Source organism: Panthera uncia, assembly GCF_023721935.1.
Source record: "Panthera uncia isolate 11264 chromosome C1 unlocalized genomic scaffold, Puncia_PCG_1.0 HiC_scaffold_4, whole genome shotgun sequence".
NCBI lineage: Eukaryota > Metazoa > Chordata > Mammalia > Carnivora > Felidae > Panthera > Panthera uncia.
This window is the reverse complement of record NW_026057585.1, coordinates 47,652,795-47,678,718: the sequence shown is the minus strand read 5'-3', so window position 1 is coordinate 47,678,718 and position 25,924 is coordinate 47,652,795. Positions and strand designations below refer to the sequence as shown.

General features: G+C 33.2%; 1 protein-coding gene across 2 annotated transcripts in view; it reads right to left on the bottom strand.

Moving 5' to 3' along the window:
* LRRC40 (leucine rich repeat containing 40) overlaps positions 1-25,924 on the bottom strand; it is a 46,283-nt gene that overhangs the window by 5,786 nt on the left and 14,573 nt on the right. For both annotated transcript variants that reach the window (XR_007454764.1, XM_049617015.1), the window contains exons 5-12: positions 22,400-22,523; positions 18,864-19,006; positions 17,453-17,625; positions 15,408-15,495; positions 15,246-15,291; positions 8,632-8,740; positions 5,869-5,976; positions 1,856-1,966 (exon numbers count right to left, since the gene is read on the bottom strand). Coding sequence is in view for 1 of the 2 variants with exons in the window: in XM_049617015.1 (XP_049472972.1) it covers positions 1,856-1,966; positions 5,869-5,976; positions 8,632-8,740; positions 15,246-15,291; positions 15,408-15,495; positions 17,453-17,625; positions 18,864-19,006; positions 22,400-22,523 (902 nt within the window). In the remaining variant the exon portion in view is untranslated. The remainder of the gene's footprint in view (positions 1-1,855; positions 1,967-5,868; positions 5,977-8,631; positions 8,741-15,245; positions 15,292-15,407; positions 15,496-17,452; positions 17,626-18,863; positions 19,007-22,399; positions 22,524-25,924) is intronic.

The following is a 25,924-nucleotide window of genomic DNA, read 5'->3' as shown; positions in this document are numbered from 1 at the left end:
AAATCCTAATACCAATATGCAACCAATTGATAAAACAACCAAGTCTTTAATAATAGATTTAACAGGGCAACACTGTAAACTAATCCCTTATCTCCTTTAAACTGAGCTCATCAATACTTCTCACAGATAGGGCCCTTGAGATCATGCCTATGAATATCACATTATTTGATTCCACAAATATTTGATTGGTGTTTAATACTTATATCTTGCACACAGACATGAAATTCTACTCCAAGAAGAAGTGTAAAATTATATGAAAAAAAAAAAAAAGGGAAAAGTAATGAGATTCTATGAATTTAGAAATTTGGAGCTTTCTACCACATAGGCATTAAGCAAGTCCATTTCAACTCTAAGTTTATAATTTCAATTTGCACAATGCATATGTTTTTTTTTTAGAATCTTATGATGAAACATGGCAGTAAACAGAATCGCATTTATTGTTGGAAGGATCTGGGAACAATGTTAAAAGAAAGGCTAATAAGAAGGTAGAAGGATTCTAGAAACTATATAATTACTAATAATAGAAAATATTTGTGAGAAAATTATATCCAACTAGATGGCTACCTATTAGCTGAATTTTTTCTAAATTTCTTTGCATTCCAAAGTCAAGCCTAATATGTTAAGTCATACTTTCTACACCTATGTTCTTTTTTTCTTTTCTCCATACCTTTCTCCAGTTATAAAGACAGTTATTATTAAGTTGTACTGAATAACTCACTGGTGATTTCTACCCTTTTCCTAGAGTCATAAATACCTACCGATATCAGATATAAAAGTGTATATTAGTCACTTAATTAGAAACCTAAAGGTATAGTTATAGACAATGGCATACACACACACACACACACACATACACACACAAGAATGAGACAAAAGTATAGATAGCAAGAATGAGTACATGAATTCATTCTCTCTGAATTCATTAATTCTCCATTAATACTAAACTAAAATATGGTTTTACACTACTTTGCCAGTGTAACTACCAACTCAAAACAAGCAATTCTACATTTAATACGAGCAGAGTATTAGTAGATTTGCTTTAATTCCATAAGAAAAAATAAAAAATGTCTCTATAGAAAGAATAGAGAATAAATTCTCAAACAGATATAACTTAGCTTGTTATTTGCCTATTATTTGAGCAGAATAAGAGGAGCTATGCCTTAAATAAACTAAAAGCACACCCAGTAACAGTATAGGAGTAGGAAGCCTAGAAAATAAGAGATATAGCTTACAAATAAAGACTTAAAGCCCAAACAAATAAATGACTATCTACCCCTGAGCCATTTATTATTACCCTCAAAGAACTGTGACAATTCTGATGCTGTCTCTTCAATTTAGGACACATTTAAATTAAACTTCTTATTACCACTGCAGGGCTTTAAAGTTTCTTTCCTTTTGTTGCCACTCGGGCTGTTCTTTTTCTTTATTTCTGGCCTTGCACATTTAACATAATATTTGAAACCACAAAGGTTCTTTTTAAGAGAAGCCATCCTAGCTGCTGTGCCAGCAGAGGATTTTGACAGTTTTAATTTACTTTCAGGAAAGGAATAGTGTGAAACAAACACTTTCCATGTGTTATTTGTAACTTTGCTTACGTAGGAATTTAAAGAATGTGTTCATATTTTCTAATTTTTCAAATAATTATCTTATTTAACTTATAAACTGCCTACAAATGATAGATGTTTGATTAAATTATTTCCTAAATGCTTAATTTTAGACTTGTCCTAAAATGTTATTAATTACCTAAAGACCAATTTCCACGATTGGTTAGGAAATATGAGAGAAAGGGCAAATGTTAGGCAAAACTCAAAGACACATTATAATGAAAAAGTGAAGCAATAGTATCAATAAATACCTGAGATCTAAAAAAGTCAATTTTTGAAGCATGCATAAATCCAAGGATATGGAGGAAAGCCTATTAAAACTGAGATTGACATCAGAAACCATTTCCTTCAGTTCCACAATCCTGAAACAAAGAACATTTTAAAATTTTAGCCCTTGAATTTACTGCCAGAACTTCAAAACTATAAGCAGACCATAGGGGGGGAAACTCTGATATAATTTTTGCTAATTAAGATTATTCTAGGGGCGCCTGAGTGGCTCAGTTGGTTATTGTCTGACTTTGGCTCAGGTCATGATGTTACGGCTCATGAGTTCAGGCCCTGCATTGGGCTCTGTGCTGATAGCTCAGAGCCTGGAGACTGCTTCAGATTCTGTGTCTCCCTTTCTCTCTGCCCTCTCCCACTCATGCTGTCTCACTCTCTCAAAAATAAATACATTAAAAATTGAAAAAATAGGGGCGCCTGGGTGGCTCAGTTGGTTGAGCGTCCGACTTCAGCTCAGGTCATGATCTCACAGCTCATGAGTTCGAGCCCCGCGTTGGGCTCTGTCCTGACCGCTCAGAGCCTGGAGCCTGCTTCTGCTTCTGTGTCTCCCTCTCTCTCTGCCCCTAACCCACTCACATTCTGTCTCTCTCTCAATAATAAATAAACATTAAAAAAAAATTAAAAAATAAAATTAAAAAAATAAAATAAAAAGATTTTCCGTAACTTTTACTCTTCTCACAAAATTTCAGTTTAGATGTGTATTCTGTATTATAGTAGTTTTCTTTTTAGACTGCATAATACAATATTCTCAGTATCTGAGTACTTCACAATCTTTTCTATGATATGTCAACATTTTCAAGTATAGATGATATGTCAACATTTTCAAGTATAGTATTTTTTGTCCAAATTATCATTAATCATGAATGGAAGAAAACATTAAGTTAATTCCTAGGTTTGGTGTCACAGCTAAGCAATTTAAGTCAAAGACTTAAATGTTTCTAAGCAAGCCTAATCAACATTAGTCATTTTAAAGCATGCTACTAACTATAAGAACAAAAAATGTTATGGGGGCGCCTGGGTGGCTCAGTCAGTTAAGCGTCCGACTTCGGCTCAGGTCATGATCTCACAGTCCGTTAGTTCGAGCCCCATGTCGGGCTCTGTGCTGACCGCTCAGAGCCTGGAGCCTGTTTCAGATTCTGTGTCTCCCTCTCTCTGACCCTCCCCCGTTCATGCTCTGTCTCTCTCTGTCTCAAAAATAAATAAACGTTAAAAAAAAATTAAAAGAAAAAAAAAAGAACAAAAAATGTTATATACAATTTGCTTAGAAATGTAAGTTAAGCTATAACTATAAATCATTTTTTTCTATCGTATTAGCAAACTGAAGAAAGAAAGAGTTATCAGCTGCTAAAGAAAGATGAGTTTGGATAAGTAACTGATAAGAAAATTTTGGAAAGTTTTTGGATATTTGAATTGAGAGTCATACCCCTTTAAGGAATTCTCCTGGAAACCTGGCCTAAAGAAACAGAATGTTTTGCTTTACTTATTGCCATAATTAACCTATGGTATATAGATGAATTAGATTTTATTTTTATTATTATTTTTTTTAGAGAGCAATACAGAGTGCGAACAGGGTAAAAGGGCAGAGAGAGAGAAAGAGAGAGAGAGAGAGACAGAGAGACAGAGAGACAGAGAGACAGAGAGAGAGAATCCCAAGCAGGCTCCACACTCACCATGGAGCTTGACACAGGGCTCAATCCCACAATCCTGGGATCATGACCCAAGCTGAAATCAAAGTCTGACGCTCAACTGACTGAGCCACCCAAGTGTCCACAGATAAATTAGATTTTAAAAGTATTGTTTACAACATAGGGAAACACTTATGACATATAAACCAGCTGGGATACAAATGGTATATATAAATCTAAATGGGAAATAGCTTGAAATAAAACATGCCATGAATAGAATAAATCAGAATAAATCAATAAATAGAAATGATCTGTCCCTTCATTTAGTTCAAATGTTTATGAATAAGTATTATTTTCACCATCAGGAAATAAAATAGTGAAAACTGTGACTTGTAAAATAAAAATTTAAGAAAGAGGGAAAATGACTCAGAAACTCTAGATCAAGGTATGTCTTTACTATCTTTCTTCTTTGGCCCTCTAAATTGCTAAAAAAAAATATGAGGAACTAACAGAGGTAACAGAAAACCATACTGCTGTGCATACGAACAACCAGATTGTCAGGTAAAACGAAAAAGTAAGTTATAAGGTGATATCTTTTAACTCCTTCCATCTTCATTCCCAGTTTTGATCCAGGATCTCCAAGGCAAACTTATCCTGAGAGCAAATCTAAGTGCTTAGTTATTCTGTCAAATACACTCTGAGCCCTTTAAACAAGAGATGAACTAGTTCTCCTTTTGCAACAGAATCTCAAAGTTCTGTTTTAAGATCAGTCTTTTAAGATCTGTGTTCTCTGGGGTGCCTCATGGCTCAGTTGGTTAAGCATCCAACTTTTGGTTTCAGCTCAGGTCATGAGCTCATGGTTTGTGAGTTCAAGCCTCGTGTCAGGCTCTGTGCTGACAATGCAGAACCTCCTTGGGATTCTCTCTCTCCCTCTCTCTCTGCCCCTCCCCTGCTTGTGATATCTCTCTCTCTCTCTCTCAAAAATAAACTTAAAAAAAAAATCTGCATTCTTCAAACTATGGTCTGTAAAATAGAAAGCAAGTTATACTTTGTCTGACTTTAAAAATTTTGAACATCTAAAAATTTTTTTGGCAGTCAGATGAAAGCCATTTTATTTTCCCACTCTTTTTTTTTTTTTTTTTTTTTTTTTTCCCTAATACTTAAGTGCTTACTAAGTGGTAGGCACTGGTTAAATGCTTTGTGGGGATTATGTCATTTAATTCTTATAAAACAGGGACTTTATGTCTTCACAGGTAGGAAAACTAAGAGCAGCTAGTTAACCTGTTCAAAGCCACACAGCTCACAGATCTGGAATACAGATATATGCAATGACTCCGCTGTCCAAGTTCTTTATCATTTCACCATTCTGTCTCCCATATTGTTGTTTTCATTGCAAGGTTACTTGTCAACTTTCTTTGGGTATACAGATTACTGTAAGCTAACAATCATTTTAAAAGTTCAATATCATGAGGGTGCCTGGGTGGCTCAGTCAGTTGAGAGTCAGACTCTTGGTTTCATTATCTCACACAATGAGTTTGAGCACTGCATCAGGCTCTGCTTTGATAGCAAGGAGCCCGCTTAGGATTCTGTGTCTTCCTTCCTCCCTGCTCCTCCCTGCTCACACTTTCTCTCTCTCTCTCTCTCTCTCTCTCTCTCTCAAAAATAAATAAACATTAAAAAACATATATATATAAAAATTAAAAGTTCAACATTATAGTAAACTAATTTTCTCTCATAACTTAAAGATTTTGCTATAATTAATATCAACAAAGATACACTGAATAATACAAAATACAATGCACATGCACTAATATTCGGAAGTCAAGAATTCTTTTTTGGGAGGAAAATATTAATAGGATTCAATCTGTTTTGCTTTTACTATCAATGGAAAAATTCAGTGGCTTGGTAATTCATTAACATGAAGCTCAAAATGAAAATTCCTATTAAGCCACACGGACCTGGCTTTGGACTGTATCTTAAAAATGTTCTCTAATATTTCATTACATGGAAAAAGTAACTTATACTTTTAATAATTCTAATGACTACTTATAGGTATATTATATTATAGATATAATAATTCTAATACCTATTTATATTATATCTAATACTTATCAGTAATTCTAATACCTAAAATTCTAATACCTATACCTGTACACCTCTCAGGACAAATGTTAATATGTCTCAGAGAATACTTAGGTGAATTTTGCTAAATCCTTCAAGTAACATTAATGAAGAAAACTATACATATACTTTCAAGTTAAAAAACTGTGAAAAATAATAATTCTTGGCACTGAGGTGCAAAAACCACTGAGAATGAGTCACAACTTAATAGAAATGACATGATGAGCAATTCTCACCTTTTAGGAATTTCACATAGCTGATTCTTACTGAAGTTAACAGAAGTGACAATGTTGCTTTTTACTGCGTCAAATACTTCATCAGGAATCAAAGTTGTTTGTTTATCACTAAATGGAAAATGGTTTAAAATGCATCATTCTTAACAGTCCAGGAAGATATGATCATTACTTTTCACTTTTAAAGGACTTTAAAGATTTTATAAGATTTTTCAAGGCAGTTGGCTATGAAGAACATTTTGAAGTTCTGTAAAGAATGCCACAAAAACCTGCCAACTCACAAAATGTTCACCATTAAGAATTCAGACAACATGTTGTATCATAATACATTGTATCATACCTTCTGACCATTCACATACTCCATGTGAATAAAAACAGATATATCTTCAGAGTCTAAGATGCTTAGAAGCCATATAGTAAATGGACAGTAATCAGTAAATGGATTCCTCTACCTCAGAATAGAACTAAAGCTATAATTTTAAAACTGTTGTCATCCCTTTTCTAAAAATCTCTAACAGGGACTATTTGCCAATTTATATGGTATACAGTTAACTTCAAGGTAACAATAATTTTTTAAAAGTTCAACATTATACTAAACTGTTTTCTCATAACCTCAACCAATTTCTCCCTCCGTTAGCATGTGACAAAGTAGACAGGATAGTGGCCTTCGACTAAACTATCCCTGGTCTTACCATTAAGGGAGCTTTGTAATTTACTTTCTCTTAGCCTCAGTTCTGTGAAATTGAATCTAAAGAGTTATTCATTGTTATGTGTGCCAGAAGTTTTGCAAATGTATAATGTATACTGTAAATAAATTTCCTTTTCAATTAAGTATACATTTAATCTTAAATGAAATATAGTAGTACTCTGACATTTGCAGATTTACTAATTTGTTGTTATAATTAGCCATTTACATTCTTCTTTTACAATTTTCAATGCCTAATATGCCATCCGCTTAAAATAATTGTTGATGGAATGCTAAATTAATGACTATATGGACAAGAAAACAATTATTACATATAATGTGTAATATGGAGGAACTTATTAGAAAGGCGTTGTAATATAGATAGATAAAAAGACAGCCAAAATTTCAGTTTTTACGCCTTCGACTTCTGCTTTCGGGCCCTATTTTCTATTGTGCAGATATAGCATTTTTATCTTTTCCATCAGAAATGCTCAAGTCACAGGGAACTGGTTTAATCAAATGCTAAAGATTCACACTCAAAAAATTTAGTTCAAGGCATTTATGCCTTGAGATTGGGACTTCATTTATATTTTAAATGGAATACTCCTTTCCAATTAAAGTCTCTGAGGAAAATAAATTACAATAAATTTAGAATCAGAACAATCTAAGATGTATGGTCTTCAGTGCTATCTTTATAACACTCTTGTGATATCTGTGACTTTAAAAAGTGGGAATGGTTATCTAAAATAAAATTGTCTCAGTATTACTTTATAGACTGTTTGCAGGATTAAAAGCAACAGCATCTGTAAAATATCTAGTACAGTGCCCAGCATAGAATACGGACTCAATAAATGGTACCCATTTATTGGATTGAAGGAATGGTGGAGGGAATAAAGGCAGAGAAAAAAGAAATTCTAAGGAGGAATCGAGTCTGTCTTATCATCATTTGGTGTATTATGACACCTAGCATAGGATTTGATACCTATTAGGTTCGAAAATATCTACTGAATAAATGGATATATTATGTGTAATATAAGACATGCTAAGTCTCCATGCTATGCTATGAGAGAAGAAGGATACAAATTTAAGCATGGAAGAGTACTATCTTGTGTTATAGTGTCAAAAAAGGAAGTTGGCTTAGAGCAGTGATTTCTACATACACAGGAGAGTGTCAGACTAGAGGTAAAAACGTTAATGAAACAACAGATCTGAAATAGAAATTGTATCCTGACTGCTAAGAAGATGGTTCCTACTGATACAGTAAGGCAAAGAGGCTAGACACTGATGCTGGCTGTTAGGTAACTAAATAAATAAATCTAGTCACCTGACTTGAATCTGAGTCTGTATTCTTTTGTATTACCGTTATAATACACAGACACAAGCCAATCAGTGTAGGAGCTTTGACAGTATTGATTACTTTTATCATTGTTGCCTAGATAGTATTGAAAAAAGACTTGCCAACCCCTCCCAACCTGTACATAGGTATCTTCTTTCCCAGTTGAATAAACTTCCATAATATAAAAAAGGTTAGGCTTTTGTCTCAATTTATATAACAGTATTACAATTGTTTCAGGTTTAATATAAGTATACTAGAGCATAATATTAGGCTCCAGTATATTAGATTTATATGCTCTATAATATTAGATTTATTAATGGGTACAATCTCTCAAGCTTTGCCTGCTTGAAGTCTTCATTAACTAAATGATACTTACTTACTAACACAGACCCCTGCAATATAAAATTCTCTCTTGATGCTGGTTACTGAGTCAAAATTTATTACCAACCAGTACTGTCACTCTTTTATTTTTGATAATAATAAAATATTCTTTATTATAATAATTTCAATATTAATAACCATCTATATACCTCTTAAGTGTAATAAACACAAAGCACCTAAGGAATGGGCATTTAAGTTCACTGTACTTTTAATATGCTTTTATCTCATCACTGATTTTACAATTGCTATTACTTTAAGTACTAACGCACTCTGATGAATTCTCCCTTACCAACTGTCCTTTTATCTGAAGGATTATTTCTCAAAGTTTCCTATGTGTTATGCAGTATTTAAGAAAATTACATACCTATAGTCTAGTATTTTTAATGTGACGATAGTGTGTACATTGACTCTGGATTCACTTGGTAGTGTCATGGCAGTCTCAGTAACAGGATCACTTTGGCTAGGTTCATCATCTGGCAAGAAACAAATTATAAAAAATCAATATTCATAGTACAAAGTCATTTTTAAATTTTCGAAAATATGTAAAAATGGTATGCGTGATTTCTAAATTATTATTGGTGAGAATGTCTTTAGTCATATACTGTATTTCCAATGACTCAAATCTGGGTCTAGAACTTAATATTCAATTAATAGAAAGTAGATAACATTACTACTATAAGGCTTTAAAATATTTTAATAAATCTTACCATAAGGAAATTTAGGAGTAGGAAAGAACCTTCAAAGAATAACAACAATCTCTCAGAACAAACAATGACACTAAACTTCCTTCTTAAGAAAAATACTATGGTCTATTAGAAGAAATTTGTTAACAAAGGAAAAGTATTATTTCCCACAAATGTCTACCAAATATGCATATGCCTATCTTCTCAGTTTAGGACACAAGGAAACTGATTATTCTCAATCACTTACAACCTGGCAATTTACATAATCAAGTAAGCTTTTGGTACGTTACTTATGTTGAGTTTTTCTTAGCAAATGCAAGATTTTATTTTCAATAGATGTTTTCTAACATATATGCATACTCACACATTCACACACAATCAACCTCCTCACTAGTCTCCAGACACTGTTTAACACTGCCATCATATGGTAGAAAGAGCAAAACAAACACAAATCATACATTTTAAAAAGAAATGGCTTTACGATTTTTTGACAAGAGACCACAGCAATCTAGACAAGAGCAAAAAAGACAATTTTCAACAACATGAAAAAAAATAGTCTTAGCATTCATATGTTAAGACAAGAAGGCATACTAAAAGAATACAAAAAAAAATTAGTAGTATCCCTGGGAAATTAATGAACATTTGTTTAATACTATAAAGTACATTTCTCTTGCATAGAACTCATCAGTTATTCACTAATCAACAATCATTAAACTAGTATTTCTTATGCAAATATATGGATATTTTATTTATAGAAGTAGCACAAAATAAAAGACAGTATCAAATAGAAATAGAAGACATCAAGATAAACATTAGCATTAAGTAAATGCTTTGGTATTTAGAAGTACGCTGGCAGTTTGGTTATGTCACTTTAAAGAGTATGTAATATATATATTGCCAAATTATACCAGCAGATAGAAAACATCAAACCAGCAACAAAACCCAGCATTATTTTTTACATATACATGTACACTAGCATGATTGCATACTAAGAGTATTCCCAACACTTTCCAATGAGCTATTTTTATTTATTTTTATTTATTTTTTTAACGTTTATTTTTGAGACAGAGAGAGACAGAGCATGAATGGGGGAGGGTCAGAGAGAGAGGGAGACACGGAATCTGAAATAGGCTCCAGGCTCTGAGCTGTCAGCACAGAGCCCAATGCGGGGCTCGAACTCACGGACCGCGAGATCATGACCTGAGCTGAAGTCGGACGCTTAACCAACTGAGCCACCCAGGAGCCCCTGGGCTATTTTTAATAATCAGCACCAAGGAGAATGTAAAGAGGGAAACTATTATCCTTTGGGAAGGGACTATGAAAGAAATGGATTTTCTTCTCATATATTTTTGTATGTTGGTTGAATTTTTATCATCAGCATTTACTGACCTTTTAACTAAAAAACCTAAGATGGCAATATTCCCTTAATTGATCTACAGAGTCAATGTAATCCCTATCAGAATCCCAGCTGATTTCTTTGTAGAAATCAAAAAAATGATTCTAAAATTCATGCGGGATTGCAAGAAACCCACAATAGCTAAAACAAGCCTGAGAAAAAAAGAATAAAGAATTTATACTTCCCGATTTCAAAACTTCCTACAAATCAATGGTAATCAAGATATTGTGGTACTGGCACAGTATAGACATACAGATCCATGCAATAAAACTGACAGTCCAGAATGAACCCTGTATTTATGGTCAACTGATTTTCAACAAAAATGACAAAACCATTCAATAAGGAAAAAATAGTATTTTCAACAAATGGTGCAAGGAAACTAAATAACCACATGGAGAAGAAATAAATTGGAATCTTATCTCATATCATATATAAAAATTAACTCGAATCAAATACTTCAGTATAAAAAATGAGTCAAATACTTCAATATAAAATCAAAACCTTAAAAAAAACACAAAGGAAATAGTTTTCACAAAAAAGATTTTTGCAAAGGATTTTCAGATGTGAAACCAAAAGCATAAGCAAAAAAGAAACAAAAACAGATAAATTAACTTTATCAAAATAAAAAAACAAAAATAAAAATTTGTTTCAAAGGACAGTACCAAAAAATGAAAAACCAAACCCACAGAGGACTAGATATATGCAAATCATATATCTGACAAGAGATACAAAAGAACTACTACAACTCAATAATAAAAAGATAAAAAATTAAAAATTGGGGGCACCTGGATGGCTCAGTTGGATAAACATCTGACTCTTCCATGATCTCACAGTTTGTGAGATCAAGCCCTGCATTGGGCTCTGTGCTGACACTGTGGAGCTTACTTGGGATTCCCTCCCTTCCTCCCTCCCTCTCTCTCTCTCTCCTTCAAAATAAATCAACTTTAAAAAAAAAATTAAAAATTGGGCAAAGGATCTGAACAGACATTTCTCCAAAGATGTACAAACGGCCAATAAGTACATGAAAAGATATTCAACATGATTAGTCATCAGGGAAATGCACATCAAATCTAGAGTGAGATACCACTTCACAACCACCAGTGCATCTAGAATCAGAAAGTCAGAAAACAACAAGTGTTGGTGAGGATGTGAAAGAATCAGAACCCTCATGCAATGCTGATAAGAATGGAAACTGGTGCAGCTGCTTTGTAAAATAGTCTGGCAGTTCCTGAAATGACTAAACATAAAATTACCATTGATCTAGCAATTCCACTCCTAGATATATACACAAGAGAAATGAAAACACATGCTCACACTGAAACTTGTAAATAATTGTGTATAACAGCATTATCCATAATAGCCAAAGGGTATGGAAATTCTTTTTGAGGTAATGAAAATGTTCTAAAATTGACAACTCTGTGCCCACAAATTTAGTAACCTAGATGAAAAAAGACCAATTTCTTGAAAGACACAATCTGCCAAAACCCACACAAAAGAAACATACAACCTGAATGGGCCTGTATCTATAAAAGAAATTCAACCAATATTTAATAACCTTCCAAAACAGAAAGCAACAGGTCCAAATGGGTTCACTGGTGAATTCTACCTAACATTTAAGGAAGAAATTATATCAATTTTTCAATCTCTTTCACAAGCTAGAAACAGAGGGAATACTTCCTAACTTATTCTACAAGGCCAACAGTTATCCTAAAACCAAAACCAGAAAAGATATGACAAGAAACTAGAAAGCATTATCTTTCATGAATATACATGTAAAATTCCTCAACAAAATAATAGCAAATTGAATTTTAAAAAGTATTTAAAAAATTATACACTGTGACCAAGTGGGATTTGACCCAGGTATACAAGTCTAGTTCAACACTCAAAAATCAATCAATGCACTGCTTCATATCAAAAGGCTAAAAAAGAAAAATTACACAGTCATATCAATAAATGCACAAAAAAAAATCTGACAAATGCCAACACCCATTTATGATAAAAACTCTCAGTAAACTAGGAATAGAGGAGAACCTTCTCAACTTAAGAATATCTACAAAAAACCTACAACTCACATCATAACTTGGTGAGAAACTTGAAGCTTTCCCCCTAAGATTAGGTACAAGGTAAGAAAGCCCCCACTCACCACTCCTTTTGAACATTATACTGGAAGTCCTTGGCAATGCAACAGGTAAGTAAATGAAATAAAAAGAATATAAACTGGGAAGGAGGGCATAAAATATTCTTTGTCCACAGATGACATGATCTAGGTAGAAAATCCAAAAGATGTGACAAGAAAAACCCCCTGAAACTGGTAAGTGATTATAATAAGGTTGCAGGATACAAGGTTAACATACAAAAGTAAATTGCTTTCTTTTATATCAATAATGAACAAGTAAAATCTGAAATTAATAACACAATACCAATTACAATTACATTAGCATCAAATGAAACGAAATGGTTACATATAAATCCAACAAAATAAGTATATGAATTCTATGAGGAAAACTACAAAACTATGATGAATGTAATCAAAGAACTAAGAGAGATATTCCATGTTCATGGATAAAAGGACTCAATATTGGCAAGATGTTTATATAGAGCTGCAAAAGACTCAAAAGAGCCAGCACAGTATTGATGGAGAAGAACAAAGTTGGAGGACTGACATTATCCAATTGGAAGACTTACAATAAAGCTACAGTAATGAAGACAGTGTGAAATTGACAAAAGAACAAAGAGATCAATAGAACAGAACAGAGAGCCTATAAATAGATCTCCATTAACACACTCAATTCATCTTTGACAGAGCAGCAAAAGCTATAAAAACAACGGAGCAAAGAGGGCCTCTTCCACAGTGGTGCTGAAACATCAGAAGATCCATGTGCAAAAAAGAGTAGATTTATTCATAATTGCCAAAATCTGGAAGCAACCAACATATCCTTTAGTAGGGTAAATAAATAAACTGTACTACATCCAGACAATGTAAATATTATTCAGTGCTTAAAAAAAAGAACTGTCATGCCATGAAAAGGCATGGTGGATGCATAAATGCATGCTACAAAGTGAAAGCAAATCTGAAAGATTCTAATTACATGACATTCTGAAAAAGGCAAAATTATGGAAACAGGGAAAAGATCAGAGATGGGTGATAAGGGGATGACAGGATAAACAGGCAGATCACAGAAGATTTTTAGGGCAGTAAAAATACTTTGTATATTACAATGGTAGATATATAACGGTTGTCCAAATCCGTAGAATACACTACACCAAGAGTGAACTCTAAGGTAACTATGGACTTGGGAAGATTATGTGTCAATGTAGGTTCATCCTTAGTAAAAAAAAAAAAAAAAAAAAAAAAACAAACAAACAAAAAAAAAAAAACCACAAATGTATCATTTAGGTAAGGGATGTTGATAATGGGGGAAGCTATGCATATGTGTGGGCAGAGGATATAGGGGAATATCTGTACCTTCCTCTCAATTTTGCTGTAAACCTAAAACTACCCTAAAAAATTTAGTTTTTAAAAAATGTTTGGATTATTCTGATATGACACCTAACTGATTATTTCAGAATAATTACATTTTTCTGGGAGAGAAAGCATACCTAGAAATTGGCAGGAAATGAAAGTCTTACAAAATTATGTTAATTTATTGGAAGGTCAAGGTGGAAAATGGAAATTGCTGAAGCATTCAATTACCTTATTCATTTTTTTTAATGTTTTATTTATTTATTTTGAGAAAGAGAGTGCTCAAGTGCAAGCAGGAAAAGAACAAAGAGAGAGAGAGAAAGACAGAGACAGAGAGAGAGAAAATCCCAAGCAGATTCCACGCTGTTAGCAAAGAGTGGGGCTCGATCCCAGAAACCATGAGATCATGACCTGAGACGAAATCAAGAGTTGGTCTCTCAACCAACTGAGCCACTCAGGTGCCCCTGTTATGCATTTAACATATGGGCAATACGGTGCTAGGCTAGGCTGTGCATAACCAACAGAGTTGTGAGCTAAATTAACAGTTGCTGTATCTAGCCACTAAGTTGTAGAGTGTTTGTTATGCAGCAATACACTGGTACCACTGATTTTTTCTAAATGCTCTAGTGTATCCTACAATGACATATGTAAAATAAAAATTGGGATATAGCACAATTTTAGTATAGCATTAAAAATTAAATGTATAGTGGGGCACCTGGGTGGCTCAGTCTATTATGCGTCTAACACTTGGTCTCGGGTCAGGTCATGATCTCGTGGTTTGTGAGTTTGAGCCCCGCATCGGGCTTAGTAATCTAATAGTTTACTGAGATTTCACATATGCGTATCAGTGCGGAGCCCACTTGAGATTCTCTGTCTCCCTCTTTTCTGGCTTCTCCTGCTAGTACTTTCTCTCTCTCTCAAAATAAATAAATAAACATAAAAATTTAAAAACAAAATCAAATGTATACTATCACTTTCTCTTTGGGTGCATATCCATACTAAATTAACATATCCTGAAAAGTGTGTTTTATCTTTATATCTGTTGGAACTTAGCAAAACTATGCATGAAGCAGATATTCAAATACTATTAATATACCACCAGTCAATAGAATTCATTTACCATAAAAGCCAAGTTTTGCTTTTTTTTGCAAGTTAAAGCACTAGAGTACTTATTGAATCTTTGTTATATTTTCCAGTTGGTACAATGTAGCACAAATCAAATAAATTAAGGATAAAACATTATTATTGTGAATTTAAGGATGTTTTTATAATTTCAGCATATGTATGGCCTATTTGATTTCAGAATTAGAACCACACCTGCCATGGACCATTTCCTCTAATTATTTATACCCCAAATACATGTAAATTTATGTATTGTTAGCACTTCACTACCTTTCACATTTTCCTTCAAAATACAGGAAAATATAGAAAAGTACCTTTAATCTTGCTTCGCAGATATTTTAAGACTTCTTGGGTTCCTTTCTGAAAACATGGAGAGAAGATACATATTCACCAAGACATACTTTGCAGTTTCATAGATCAACATGCATGTTTGAATTTCAAATTTAAAAACATAGCTGAGTTCCAAATATGCTTACATTTATAATTTCTCTTCGAATTGTTCTCAAAGGATTTCCTTCTAGTGCCAGAAATTTCAAATGAAGTTTTCCCAATGAACAAGGTAGACTACAAAAAAGATTAAACATAATTCAACCAAATATTTGGCTATAAAACTAATAACATTTGACAAACTATATCATATAACCATGTCAAAAACAGCCCAAGTAACATAGGCCTAAAATAAATCCCTTTGAGATAAATGTTTAACATGTAAAAGAAAAAATAGATTTATTTTGAAATTGTCATATTGTGATTGCTAAAAAAATGTGAACTTTAAAAACATTTGCTAAATAAAAACCATAAAAAGCAAATCTGAAAGAATCAGTGATTCAGGATAGCCATACTCATTAATATTAAATGTTTCGATTTTGCCCTTCAAGTAAGCAAAGAAAATTCTTCCCTAATGATCTAATAGTTTACTGAGATTTCCCATATGCAAAATCCCATGTATTCAACCCATAATCACCAATTTTTTTATGTTTATTTTTTTAAATTTTTTTAATGTTTTATTTATTTTTGAGAGCAAGAGAGACAGAGCATGAGTGGGGAGGGGCAGAGAGAGAGGGAGAACTGGCTCCAGGCTCTGAGCTGTCAGCACAGAGCTCAACACAGGGCTCAAACTCGCAGACTGTGAGATCATGACCTGAATTGAAGTCAGATGTTTAACTGACTGAGCCACCCAGACACCTCATGTTTATTAATTTTTTAATGTTTATTCATTTTTTGAGAGAGGGAGAGAGAGAGAGGGAATGAGCAGGGGTGGGACAGAGAGAGTCAGAGACACAGAATCCGAAACAGGCACTGGCTCTGAGCTGTCAGCACAGAGCTTGAGCATAGGGCTCGAACCCACGAGCTGCAAGATCATAACCTGAGCTGAAGTCAGACGCTTAACCAACTGAGCCACCGAGGTGCCCCAAGTTTATTTTTGAGAGACAGAGCACAAGCCAGGGAGGAGCATAGAGAGCAAGAAACACAGAATCTGAAAGCTGCAGGTTCTGAGCTCCAAGCTGTAAACCCAGAGCCCGACGCAGGGTTCAAGCTCAAGAACCATGAGATCACCACCTGCGCTGAAGTTGGACACTCAACCAACTGAGCCACCCAGGCACCCCACCAATTTATTTTTTAATGAGAATATAATCAAATTGGTTCTGCTCTTAATCTTTCAGTAGCTTCCCATCTCTTAACGAATGAAAACTGACTCTTCACAAGCATTTTACAGACCACATGGCCTTAACTTACAAGTCCTAAATTCCCACAGTCTCCCTTAATGTACCTTATTTACCAGGTAAACTTGATTCCTTGCTGTTCTCTAAATATATCCCTACAATTTCCTGAACTTTCAAAGCTTTCTTTGTACAGTTTCATCCTACCAAGACAATCATTCTAATCACCTTACATGTGTACTTAAAAATCGCAGTCATCCTTAAAGATCACATGGTGGGACTAAAGTGAGGCATGACCCTGAAAGTAGGTATGATCTTAAATTTTATGCTCTTAAACACTTAACTTGCTTCACACTAGTCTAAGTCCTAATGATCATCTAAAAACATTTCTTCTTCTACATAGTCTGCCCTGATTCCTCTCAATAAATGGCTGGTTCCTGTATCTCTTTTAAGCCCCCAAAGCACTTTATATCTCTCCCATGTCTTTACATTCATTTGATAAATTCAAGAAATATTTATCAGGCACCTTCTATATACCAAGGCACTGATCTAGGAGTTAGAGAGCAGTGAACAAAACAGATAAATATCCTGACTTCTTAGTTTACGTTCTAGTGGATTAGAGTAACTTGTAAAATAGATCTGATTCTATTAGTATTTTAAGCTTGCTGTCAAGGACCAAATCTAACTATTCTTTGTAGGTCTGTACATGATACTTGTTTACTAAATATTTACTGAATTCAATTTAGAAAAAAAAAGATCTCCACATGTTTTTCTCAAATATTATTAACTTATTAATATTAACTTCTGAATTACAAGCAAATGCAGGCATGATTTCTTATTCATTTGATCTTTAAACTTACCTACTGATATCATTGTTGCTTAGGTCAAGCCTTTCCAAAGACTGTAGTAGTGTAATTTCATCTGGAACAGATTTTAACTTATTATCCCGCAGGTCTAGCACAAGGATAGAATTCAGATGCTTAAGATGTTCTGGCCCTAACATTTCAATCTGGTTTTCACCTACATGTAATTCCTACAAAACCAAAGATCAATCACATGTATTTCTGTATTCAATTTTTATTAGGTAATAAAAATAATATTGAAATCTAATCACTGAAAAACACATGGAAAAACATGTTTCTAATTACTAAGGTGCTTAAATTTTCAATTACAAGTAAGCTATCTTACAGCTAAAAATGGCAAAAACAGAACACTTTCAAGGATTTTCTGGAAATTTAAAAATAATTACAGATTTAATCTGGCAGAAGCTCAAAATCTGTAAAACCAAACCACAGAAATTATTTAGTAGTTAACATTTATAGAATAAAAATACAAATCTAAGAACTATACTAATAAAAAAAGTAAAGTTTTAATACAAATCAGAATAAGCTTAAAAAGTTATTTATATCACAGTTTGTTATTCAACATTTTCATTAGTGATTATTATATATACTGATTTCCCATTAACAGAATCTATAAATATTAGATGTATAATTAATCTTTAAACAATAACATTTTCAGTTCCTTTTATCACTGCCACCATTCTGTTTAAAAGAAACCCTTTTGGAGCACCTAGTGTCTCAGTGGGTTAAGCTTCCGACTTCGGCTGGCTGGAGTCATGAGGTCACAGTCATGGGTTTAAGCCCCATGTTGAACCTTTCCCCACAGTCAGTGCAGAGCCTGCTGTGGATTCTGTCTCCCCCTCTCTCTCTGCCCTCTTCCACTCACACTTTCTATCTCAACGTATAACTTTAAAAACTAAAAAACAAATAAATAAAACTCTTTTAACTCTAATACATAACAGTATACATGAAGAAAAACAAAACATGACAAATTTAAAAGACAATGTTAACACTATATACTTAAAACCACAAGAAAGTAATTAATTTCAAAGAGACCCAATTATGATCAGGTAAACATGAGAGGTGGTAACTTACAGAATTAGATACATATTCCTCCCTAGTATTCCAGGTCTCCTACAGTATGGCTCCAACTTATGATGTTAGTCTCAACACCTACTTCTCCAGTTGTATACTACTCCCCAGATGAAAGAGACAAATTCCTATTTTTAAGTTGACTATTTCTTTAAAAAAAAATCTATTACTAGCAATACCATGAATGTATTTAGTCATATTAAAATTCTGAAAAATATAGGAAAAACATAGCACCTATAACTAATACATATTCCCAAAGTAAATCAGATTAAAATTTTCATTTTCATAATTAACTTTCAGAAAATACATAGTTATTTAGTAATCAAGTAAATATTACCTTTAATAACCTACAAGAAGGAAATTCTGGTAGAAAACGTAATTTATTCCTCCGCAAATAGAGCAATTCTAGTGACTCCATGTTAGCCAATTCAGGAGGTACAGTTTCTAAGAAATTTGAATTACAATCCAAATGCTTTAATCCTGCAATACATAGTAAGTGAAAAACAAAAATATCTTAATAAAGAAAAATATTGGTCTATAATTATATATACATTCAAAGAATGTGTACATCATCATGAGGATCATCATGAGGACTTATAAACTCATGCAATACTGATATAATAATCAAGAATCCTAGAATTAAATAAACGTAAAGTAAGATTTTTTTACACTTAATTATAATTAAAGAGAACTGATATTAAAAATAATGTTTAATAAAAGTCCAAGTCATCATATTACTTGGCAATCAAAAAGAATGAAATCTTGCCATTTGCAACTACATGGATGGAACTGGAGGGTATTATGCTAAGCAAAATTAGTCACAGAAAGACAAATATCATATGACTTCACTCATATGAGGACTTTAAGATATAAAACAGATGGACATAGGGAAGGGAAGCAAAAACTATATAAAAACAGGAAGGGGGAAAAACATAAGAGACAAATATGGAGAACAAACAGAGGGCTGCTGGAGGGGTTGTGGGAGGGGGGAAAGGGCTAAACGGGTAAGAGGCATTTGGGAATCTACTTCTGAAATCATTGTTGCACCACATGCTAACGAACTTGGATGTAAATTTAAAAAAACAACAACAAAAAAACCCAGCCACATCTTAAACTCACCAAGTTGTGCACATTAAATATGTATAGCTTTTTGTGTCAATCATTCATCAATAAAGTGGTTTAAAAAAATAATAATAATAGTCCAAGTAATCTTTGTAATGGTAAAAACCAAAGTACTCCAAGTACTCTGTTAAGATATTCTAAAACATATAAACTACACACTATGAGATATTATTTCCCTCAGTAATTATACATCCTTAAAAAAAAAGCTTAAGGTAGTTAAAGACATATAAAGACGCATGCATACTAGCTGTATGAATGGATATTAAACAACTGTGGCTAGTAGTAGCTCAGACATATGTATTTAAATTAGGCAAGTTGACTTGCTGTCAAAAAGCCTCGGATTTCTATGTATGCCTTCCTATTCTTCCATCCATCCATACTACTTTTCTCTCCCTGTGTTCTTTCCTTTCTTTTTCTATTTTTGTTTAAATTACATGTTTTTTCTAACATCTTAGCTAACACTATGGACAAGAATGCATACTATATAGCTCTAGAAGGATGTTCTTACTTGCAGCATCTCTCTCTTACCTCCTGGATCTTTCTTTCTTAAAAGGCAAATCAAAAACAAAATGGATAAAAGTAAAGGTCTTCTTTCCATTAAGAATTCAATAAGCAGTACTCCCCCAATCCATATCACAGATTCTTCAACTTGCAATGGCCACCACACCACATATTTTCCACAATTCAGTCTCAACTGTCTAGTTTGAATAGGTGATATACATTTTTTGCTATATTTTGAGCCTACCAATTTTAACATAATGCAAGACTGAGTTGATACATTGCCTGAAACTGCCTCTTTAAGTATTTAAAGAAGTTGTTTTTCAAAAGAAATGTACTACTTTCAACAAATAATGTAGTAATTTATGTATTATTTGGCTACAGCATTTTTAAAAATGTCACAATGTGATCCACCCCAAATCCAGTAAATTCTATGAAGAAAAGTTGGTTTTAAAAGCTACAGACCTATTATAGGGACCCCTGGTGGCTCAGTGGGTTAAGCATCCAACTCCTGATTTTGGCTCAGGTTATGATCTCACAGGGTCATGGAATCTAGACCAGCGTCAGGCTCCATGCTGAACATGGACCCTGCTTGGGATTCTTTCTCTACCTCCCTCTCTCTGTCCTGCCCCCACTCTCACACACACATGCTCTCTCTCTCTCTCTCTCAAAATAAATAAATAAACATTAAAAAAAATAATAAAAGTTAGAGACTAGTTTTCACAATTGTTTGCATTTAAGAGCACTGACTGAGAATACAAGCAGTGTGCAGTGGAAAGAGCAATGGGGATGGAGTAAGAGGATTCAAGCTCTTATAGGATCCTTGGCTTTACAATTTATAAGATAATTTCTAAGTCTAGGTTTATGAATCTTTAAAATGTAAAAAATACACATCCCCCTAAAGTACAGAACCTTTGTAATGGCAAAACAACATATGTAAAAGTATTCGTTACAAAGAATCACACGAATGTTAGCATATTGTTCTTAGGATCCAGTCATTAATAGTGAAATAATAACCAAATGTACTACTGGTGATAGTTTAAAAGTATCACTGTCATGGTTAAAGGAAGAAAGTATCTAATCATGAATTATGCTGCATATTGGAAAATTTGCCATAAATTCAAAGTATTTTTCTATTGATTTCTCTATCTTTTCCCATCTCTCAAGATAGGCCCATCTAATTTATGGGAAAAAAAAAAATCCATGCTTCTTACATACTAACTAGAGATAACATATTTTATGTTTAGCTCTACTTTTTAATATGTTTACTGAAAAATGGCAAAGACAAGCAAAGTCTTAATTACTCGTAACCCAAGCAAAGGCTCCCCTAGAATATCAACTTGATTTATGGCAGATTTAACTTATGCATTCCTATTACAAATGACTATTAATCTAAACTAAAACAGCACAATTTTACAAATTTATCTCAAAATGATCTGTAATCAACTGCACAAAATCACTTCCATAACTTCCACAAAAGGGAGGTTTAAAGAAATGAAGAGGGCTTACATATGATTAGCAGAAAAGACTATATAAGGTAAACAGTGTAAGGCTGACACACATAGTGTGCTCATTAACCAAGATATAATAATAGTTTGCCTTTAAACAACAACAAAAATTACCATGATTTTGGCCTCTAAATCAAGAATTCTAAGATGATTAAGTATAATTATTTAAAAGGTACTGAAATCTGCCTTCTATTTTTTTATCACTTAATATTATGAGTTCTAGAATACATTAAATATAATGGTTCAATGGTAAACTTCAATAGAACCACTATTTTAACCTTTTTTAAAAGAAAATGGTTGACCATTTGGACAAAACTAGACCATCCCTGACATCATTATTTCTGGGCCATGAGGAACTACAGCTATAATGTAACCACATAAGCAGAATCACCTATGAGAGGGGAATAACCTCTTAGTGAATGTTGAATGAATGAATGAATGAATGAGGAGATAGCATAGCTCAAAACCCTAATCAATATCTTAGATATATAATTTTACCATAGTTCATAATCATATTTTATTTTCCTCTTTTTGATATGCCAAAATATGTTTTTAGTAGTAGCTGTTTAGGAAGTTAAGCTAGACAATAATGCTCTGAAGAAAATCTGACTACTTGCTATTGTTTGCTTTGCCAGTATAAAATCTATTATTTTATTTCTCTGTAACTAACTATATTAAAATTTATTTTTCTAAATATAAGTTGCACCAACTTCAAATTTATGTATTTTTTAAAATAGAGATTTACTTTTCATTCCACTTATTTCTGCTGGCAAACTCTTCAGTTGATTACTGGAAAGATTGAGTCGCACCAGACTGGACAGAGAACAAAAACTAGCAGGAACAGTTGTAAGACGATTATTGGAAAGATCCTTTAGAAAGAGAAAGAAAGAAAGAATGAATGAATAAATAAATAAACAAACAAACAAATGATCCCTAAAAGGGATTTCATAAGTTTGAGGAGATTGCAACCTAAAACAAGACTATTTCAGAGGTGGTATGTTTTGTAACCCCCATTCACAATTTCACAAGTTGTCATTCATGACCTCAGTATTCTACAGGACCACTATGTGCCTAATAATGTAGCAGGAAGAAATCAGAATGAATTCTGACTTCAGAAATATTTTACATAAAGGTTTCTGTTACTACTAAGTCATATCATGCATCATGTTTTTAATTTAAAAACCCATTTGTTCATCCAGTATTTATTGACTACCTATGATACATTAGGCAAACCATATAGGTAAATTGTAATATGAAATGAAAAATTTATTTGCAAGAAAGAAAAATCCTTCAAAGAAAAAAAATAAAGCTGAGAAAATGGACATTTTAATTTTTAAGGGAAAAATAGTCCCTCCATTCTTCCGCTGATCTCAGCAAATCTGCTTTAATAGAGTCCAGAAGTTTGCTCTCTATTTTTCCTTCATTCAAGCTTGCCTAATTAATGTCTATACCTGTTTCTTTAAATCATTGTTTCTATTTTTTCATTAAAGCATAAACAGTTATGAGAGAACATTTTTTTTGAAACTGCACTTAAAAGACAATCAGATAATACTTAATGACAGTTGAATTAGGTGTAAGTACTTCACTAGCTAACAGCAAACTGCTAGATAGGGACAAATGCAACAACAGATGAGAAAAAAATGACTTAAGGTAACTTGTTCTCTGAAGACTTTCATTTAGTCTAACATTAAACAGTTGCATTTGTAACCCTAAATCAATTAAGATGATAGAAAAAGGTAAAAATGCTAGATCAGTTATTTTTTATAAAACACACTGTTACTATCATAAATAACACAGCATATCATAAACAACAACAGGAAACAACAATCTACAATTCTAATACTCTATATACTAAGAGATTACTAATAAATAAATATTTTGTTAATATCAAAAGTTACTGACAATAAATGCAATGTGGTATTCTGGATTGGATTCTGGAACAAAAAAAAAGGACATTAGTGGAAAAACTGGGAAAATCTTAAAATCTATAGTATGGTCAGTAATATTGTACCAATGTTAATTTCTTAGTTTTCAAATGTGCCATGAGTATGTAAATTGTCAACATTAAGGAAAGCTGGGTGAAGAATATATAAGAACTCTCTGTACTATCTTTACATTTTTGTAAATCTAAAATTATTTCAAAATAAAAAGCTTAAATAAAAAGGGTTTTGAGGGGCGCCTGGGTGGCGCAGTCGGTTAAGCGTCCGACTGCAGCCAGGTCACGATCTCGCGGTCCGTGAGTTCGAGCCCCGCGTCAGGCTCTGGGCTGATGGCTCAGAGCCTGGAGCCTGTTTCCGATTCTGTGTCTCCCTCTCTCTCTGCCCCTCCCCCGTTCATGCTCTGTCTCTCTCTGTCCCAAAAATAAATAAACGTTGAAAAAAAAAAAAAAAAAAAAAAAAGGTTTTGATACAGAAGAGATATTAATTCACAAATTCTTAAGACATTTTAAATAACCCAAATCAACAAAATTTACTAAGAAATTAAACATTATTGCAGTTAATAATTGTATTAGATATAAAGCATTGTATCTAGTTTAATGCATCTACTTTATATATCATTAAATACATTGTATATAAATAAATCCATATTTATGCTGTCATTCCTTCAGTAAATATTTATTTAGTACCATTGCTAAGCAGTTTTTATATACCTTTAAGAAATACTACTAGCTTGGGACGCCTGGGTGGCTGAGTCAGTTAAGTTTCTGACTTCAGCTCAGGTCATGATCTCACAGTTTGTGAGTTCGTGAGTTTGAGTCCTGTGTCAGACTCTGTGCTGAGAGAGAGAGGAAGAGAATCTTAAGAAGGCTCCATACTCAGCAGGGAGTCTGATGCAGGGCTCAATCCCACAACCTTGGGATCACGACCTGAACCAAAATCAAGAGTCAGGTGCTCAACCGACTGAGCCACCCAAGCTCCCCTAATATGCTTATATTTCTAACGTTGTAATATATTAGTGCTCACATTTATGATATGATAAATGAGTCCTTAAGAACACAATTCTCAACTGAAGTATCCTTTCATTATGCATATGCCTATCTGGGAACCCATAAAACAACTGGGAACTGCTACAGTTTATTACGTTTCGTTTCTAATCTAAATACTCTTCTTTTTTTTCATCAATTGCTATCTTTTACCATTAAACTTTATAAGAAAATCTGATGGCTCCCTCCTTAGCCATTCATTTTATCTACCTATGCCTTTTGCTTTCCAAACCTTATATCCAATTTGATCAGATTGGATATTGACAGATACTGAAGGAATGTCTGAGGACAGTATATACATTGATTTCAAACACTACAGCAGATCAGGGAAATATCAAGGAAGATGTACTTAAAAGTAAAAAACACAGGTAAAAGAATTACTTTTTCCTTTAGTGAGAAACAAACTTTAAGACTAAAGTGATATAAATAAGTTCTTCAAAGTATGTAATAGGGAAAAGAACAAGAACATAAGAGGAATTAACCATGTACAATAGAGAGTATATATTGGAACAACTAACCTCCATCTAATCTAGCTAAAGTCTTTCAGATTGCAGATTTTACAGTGGAATCTTACTCCTTCAGGGGTATAGTGGAAGAAAAAAAGGGATACATTTTGGAGTCAAATTGACTTATGTTAAAATCCTAAATTCCTTACTTATTAGCTATGTGACTTCAGATGAGATGTTTTTTTGTTTTGTTTTGTTTTGTTTTTATAAACCGTAATTCTGTATCTATTCTAGGGGATAAAACTATGTACCTTGCTATAGGTAAAGCAAAAAGCCAAGTGCCTACTGTTTCTATTATTCTTAAAATAATATCTGTATTGCTTTACAGTTATTTCTATTTAGGATATGACAGATAGAACGAAAATTTTGTGAGGTAATGTGGACATTTTGAAAAATGGGGACAAAAAGGCAGGCCTTAAAGGGATTATCTAGACACTCATAGGACAGGAGGGTCATAGAGGCAATAAAGGAGGATGGGTATACAAAAGAGAACTGGTATATGCTACAGACACCCGTGCTCTATTTTGCAAAACCATAAAAATCCTCTGAATAACAGTCATCCTTGTCACCCCTTCCCACACTCTCTTCCTAAATTCAAACCTAAGTTGATTTCATAAGAAAAAATAAGAAAAACTGATTTTATAATACCTAATTTAGCAATCTAATTGAAATGCAGTTTCTGATAATCCAGTCATGTAATCAGCTGTCCATGTTCTCATCATTTCAATCATACATTCAATTTCTAAGCCTGGTGAAAAATCCCACCTGCCCCAAATTACAT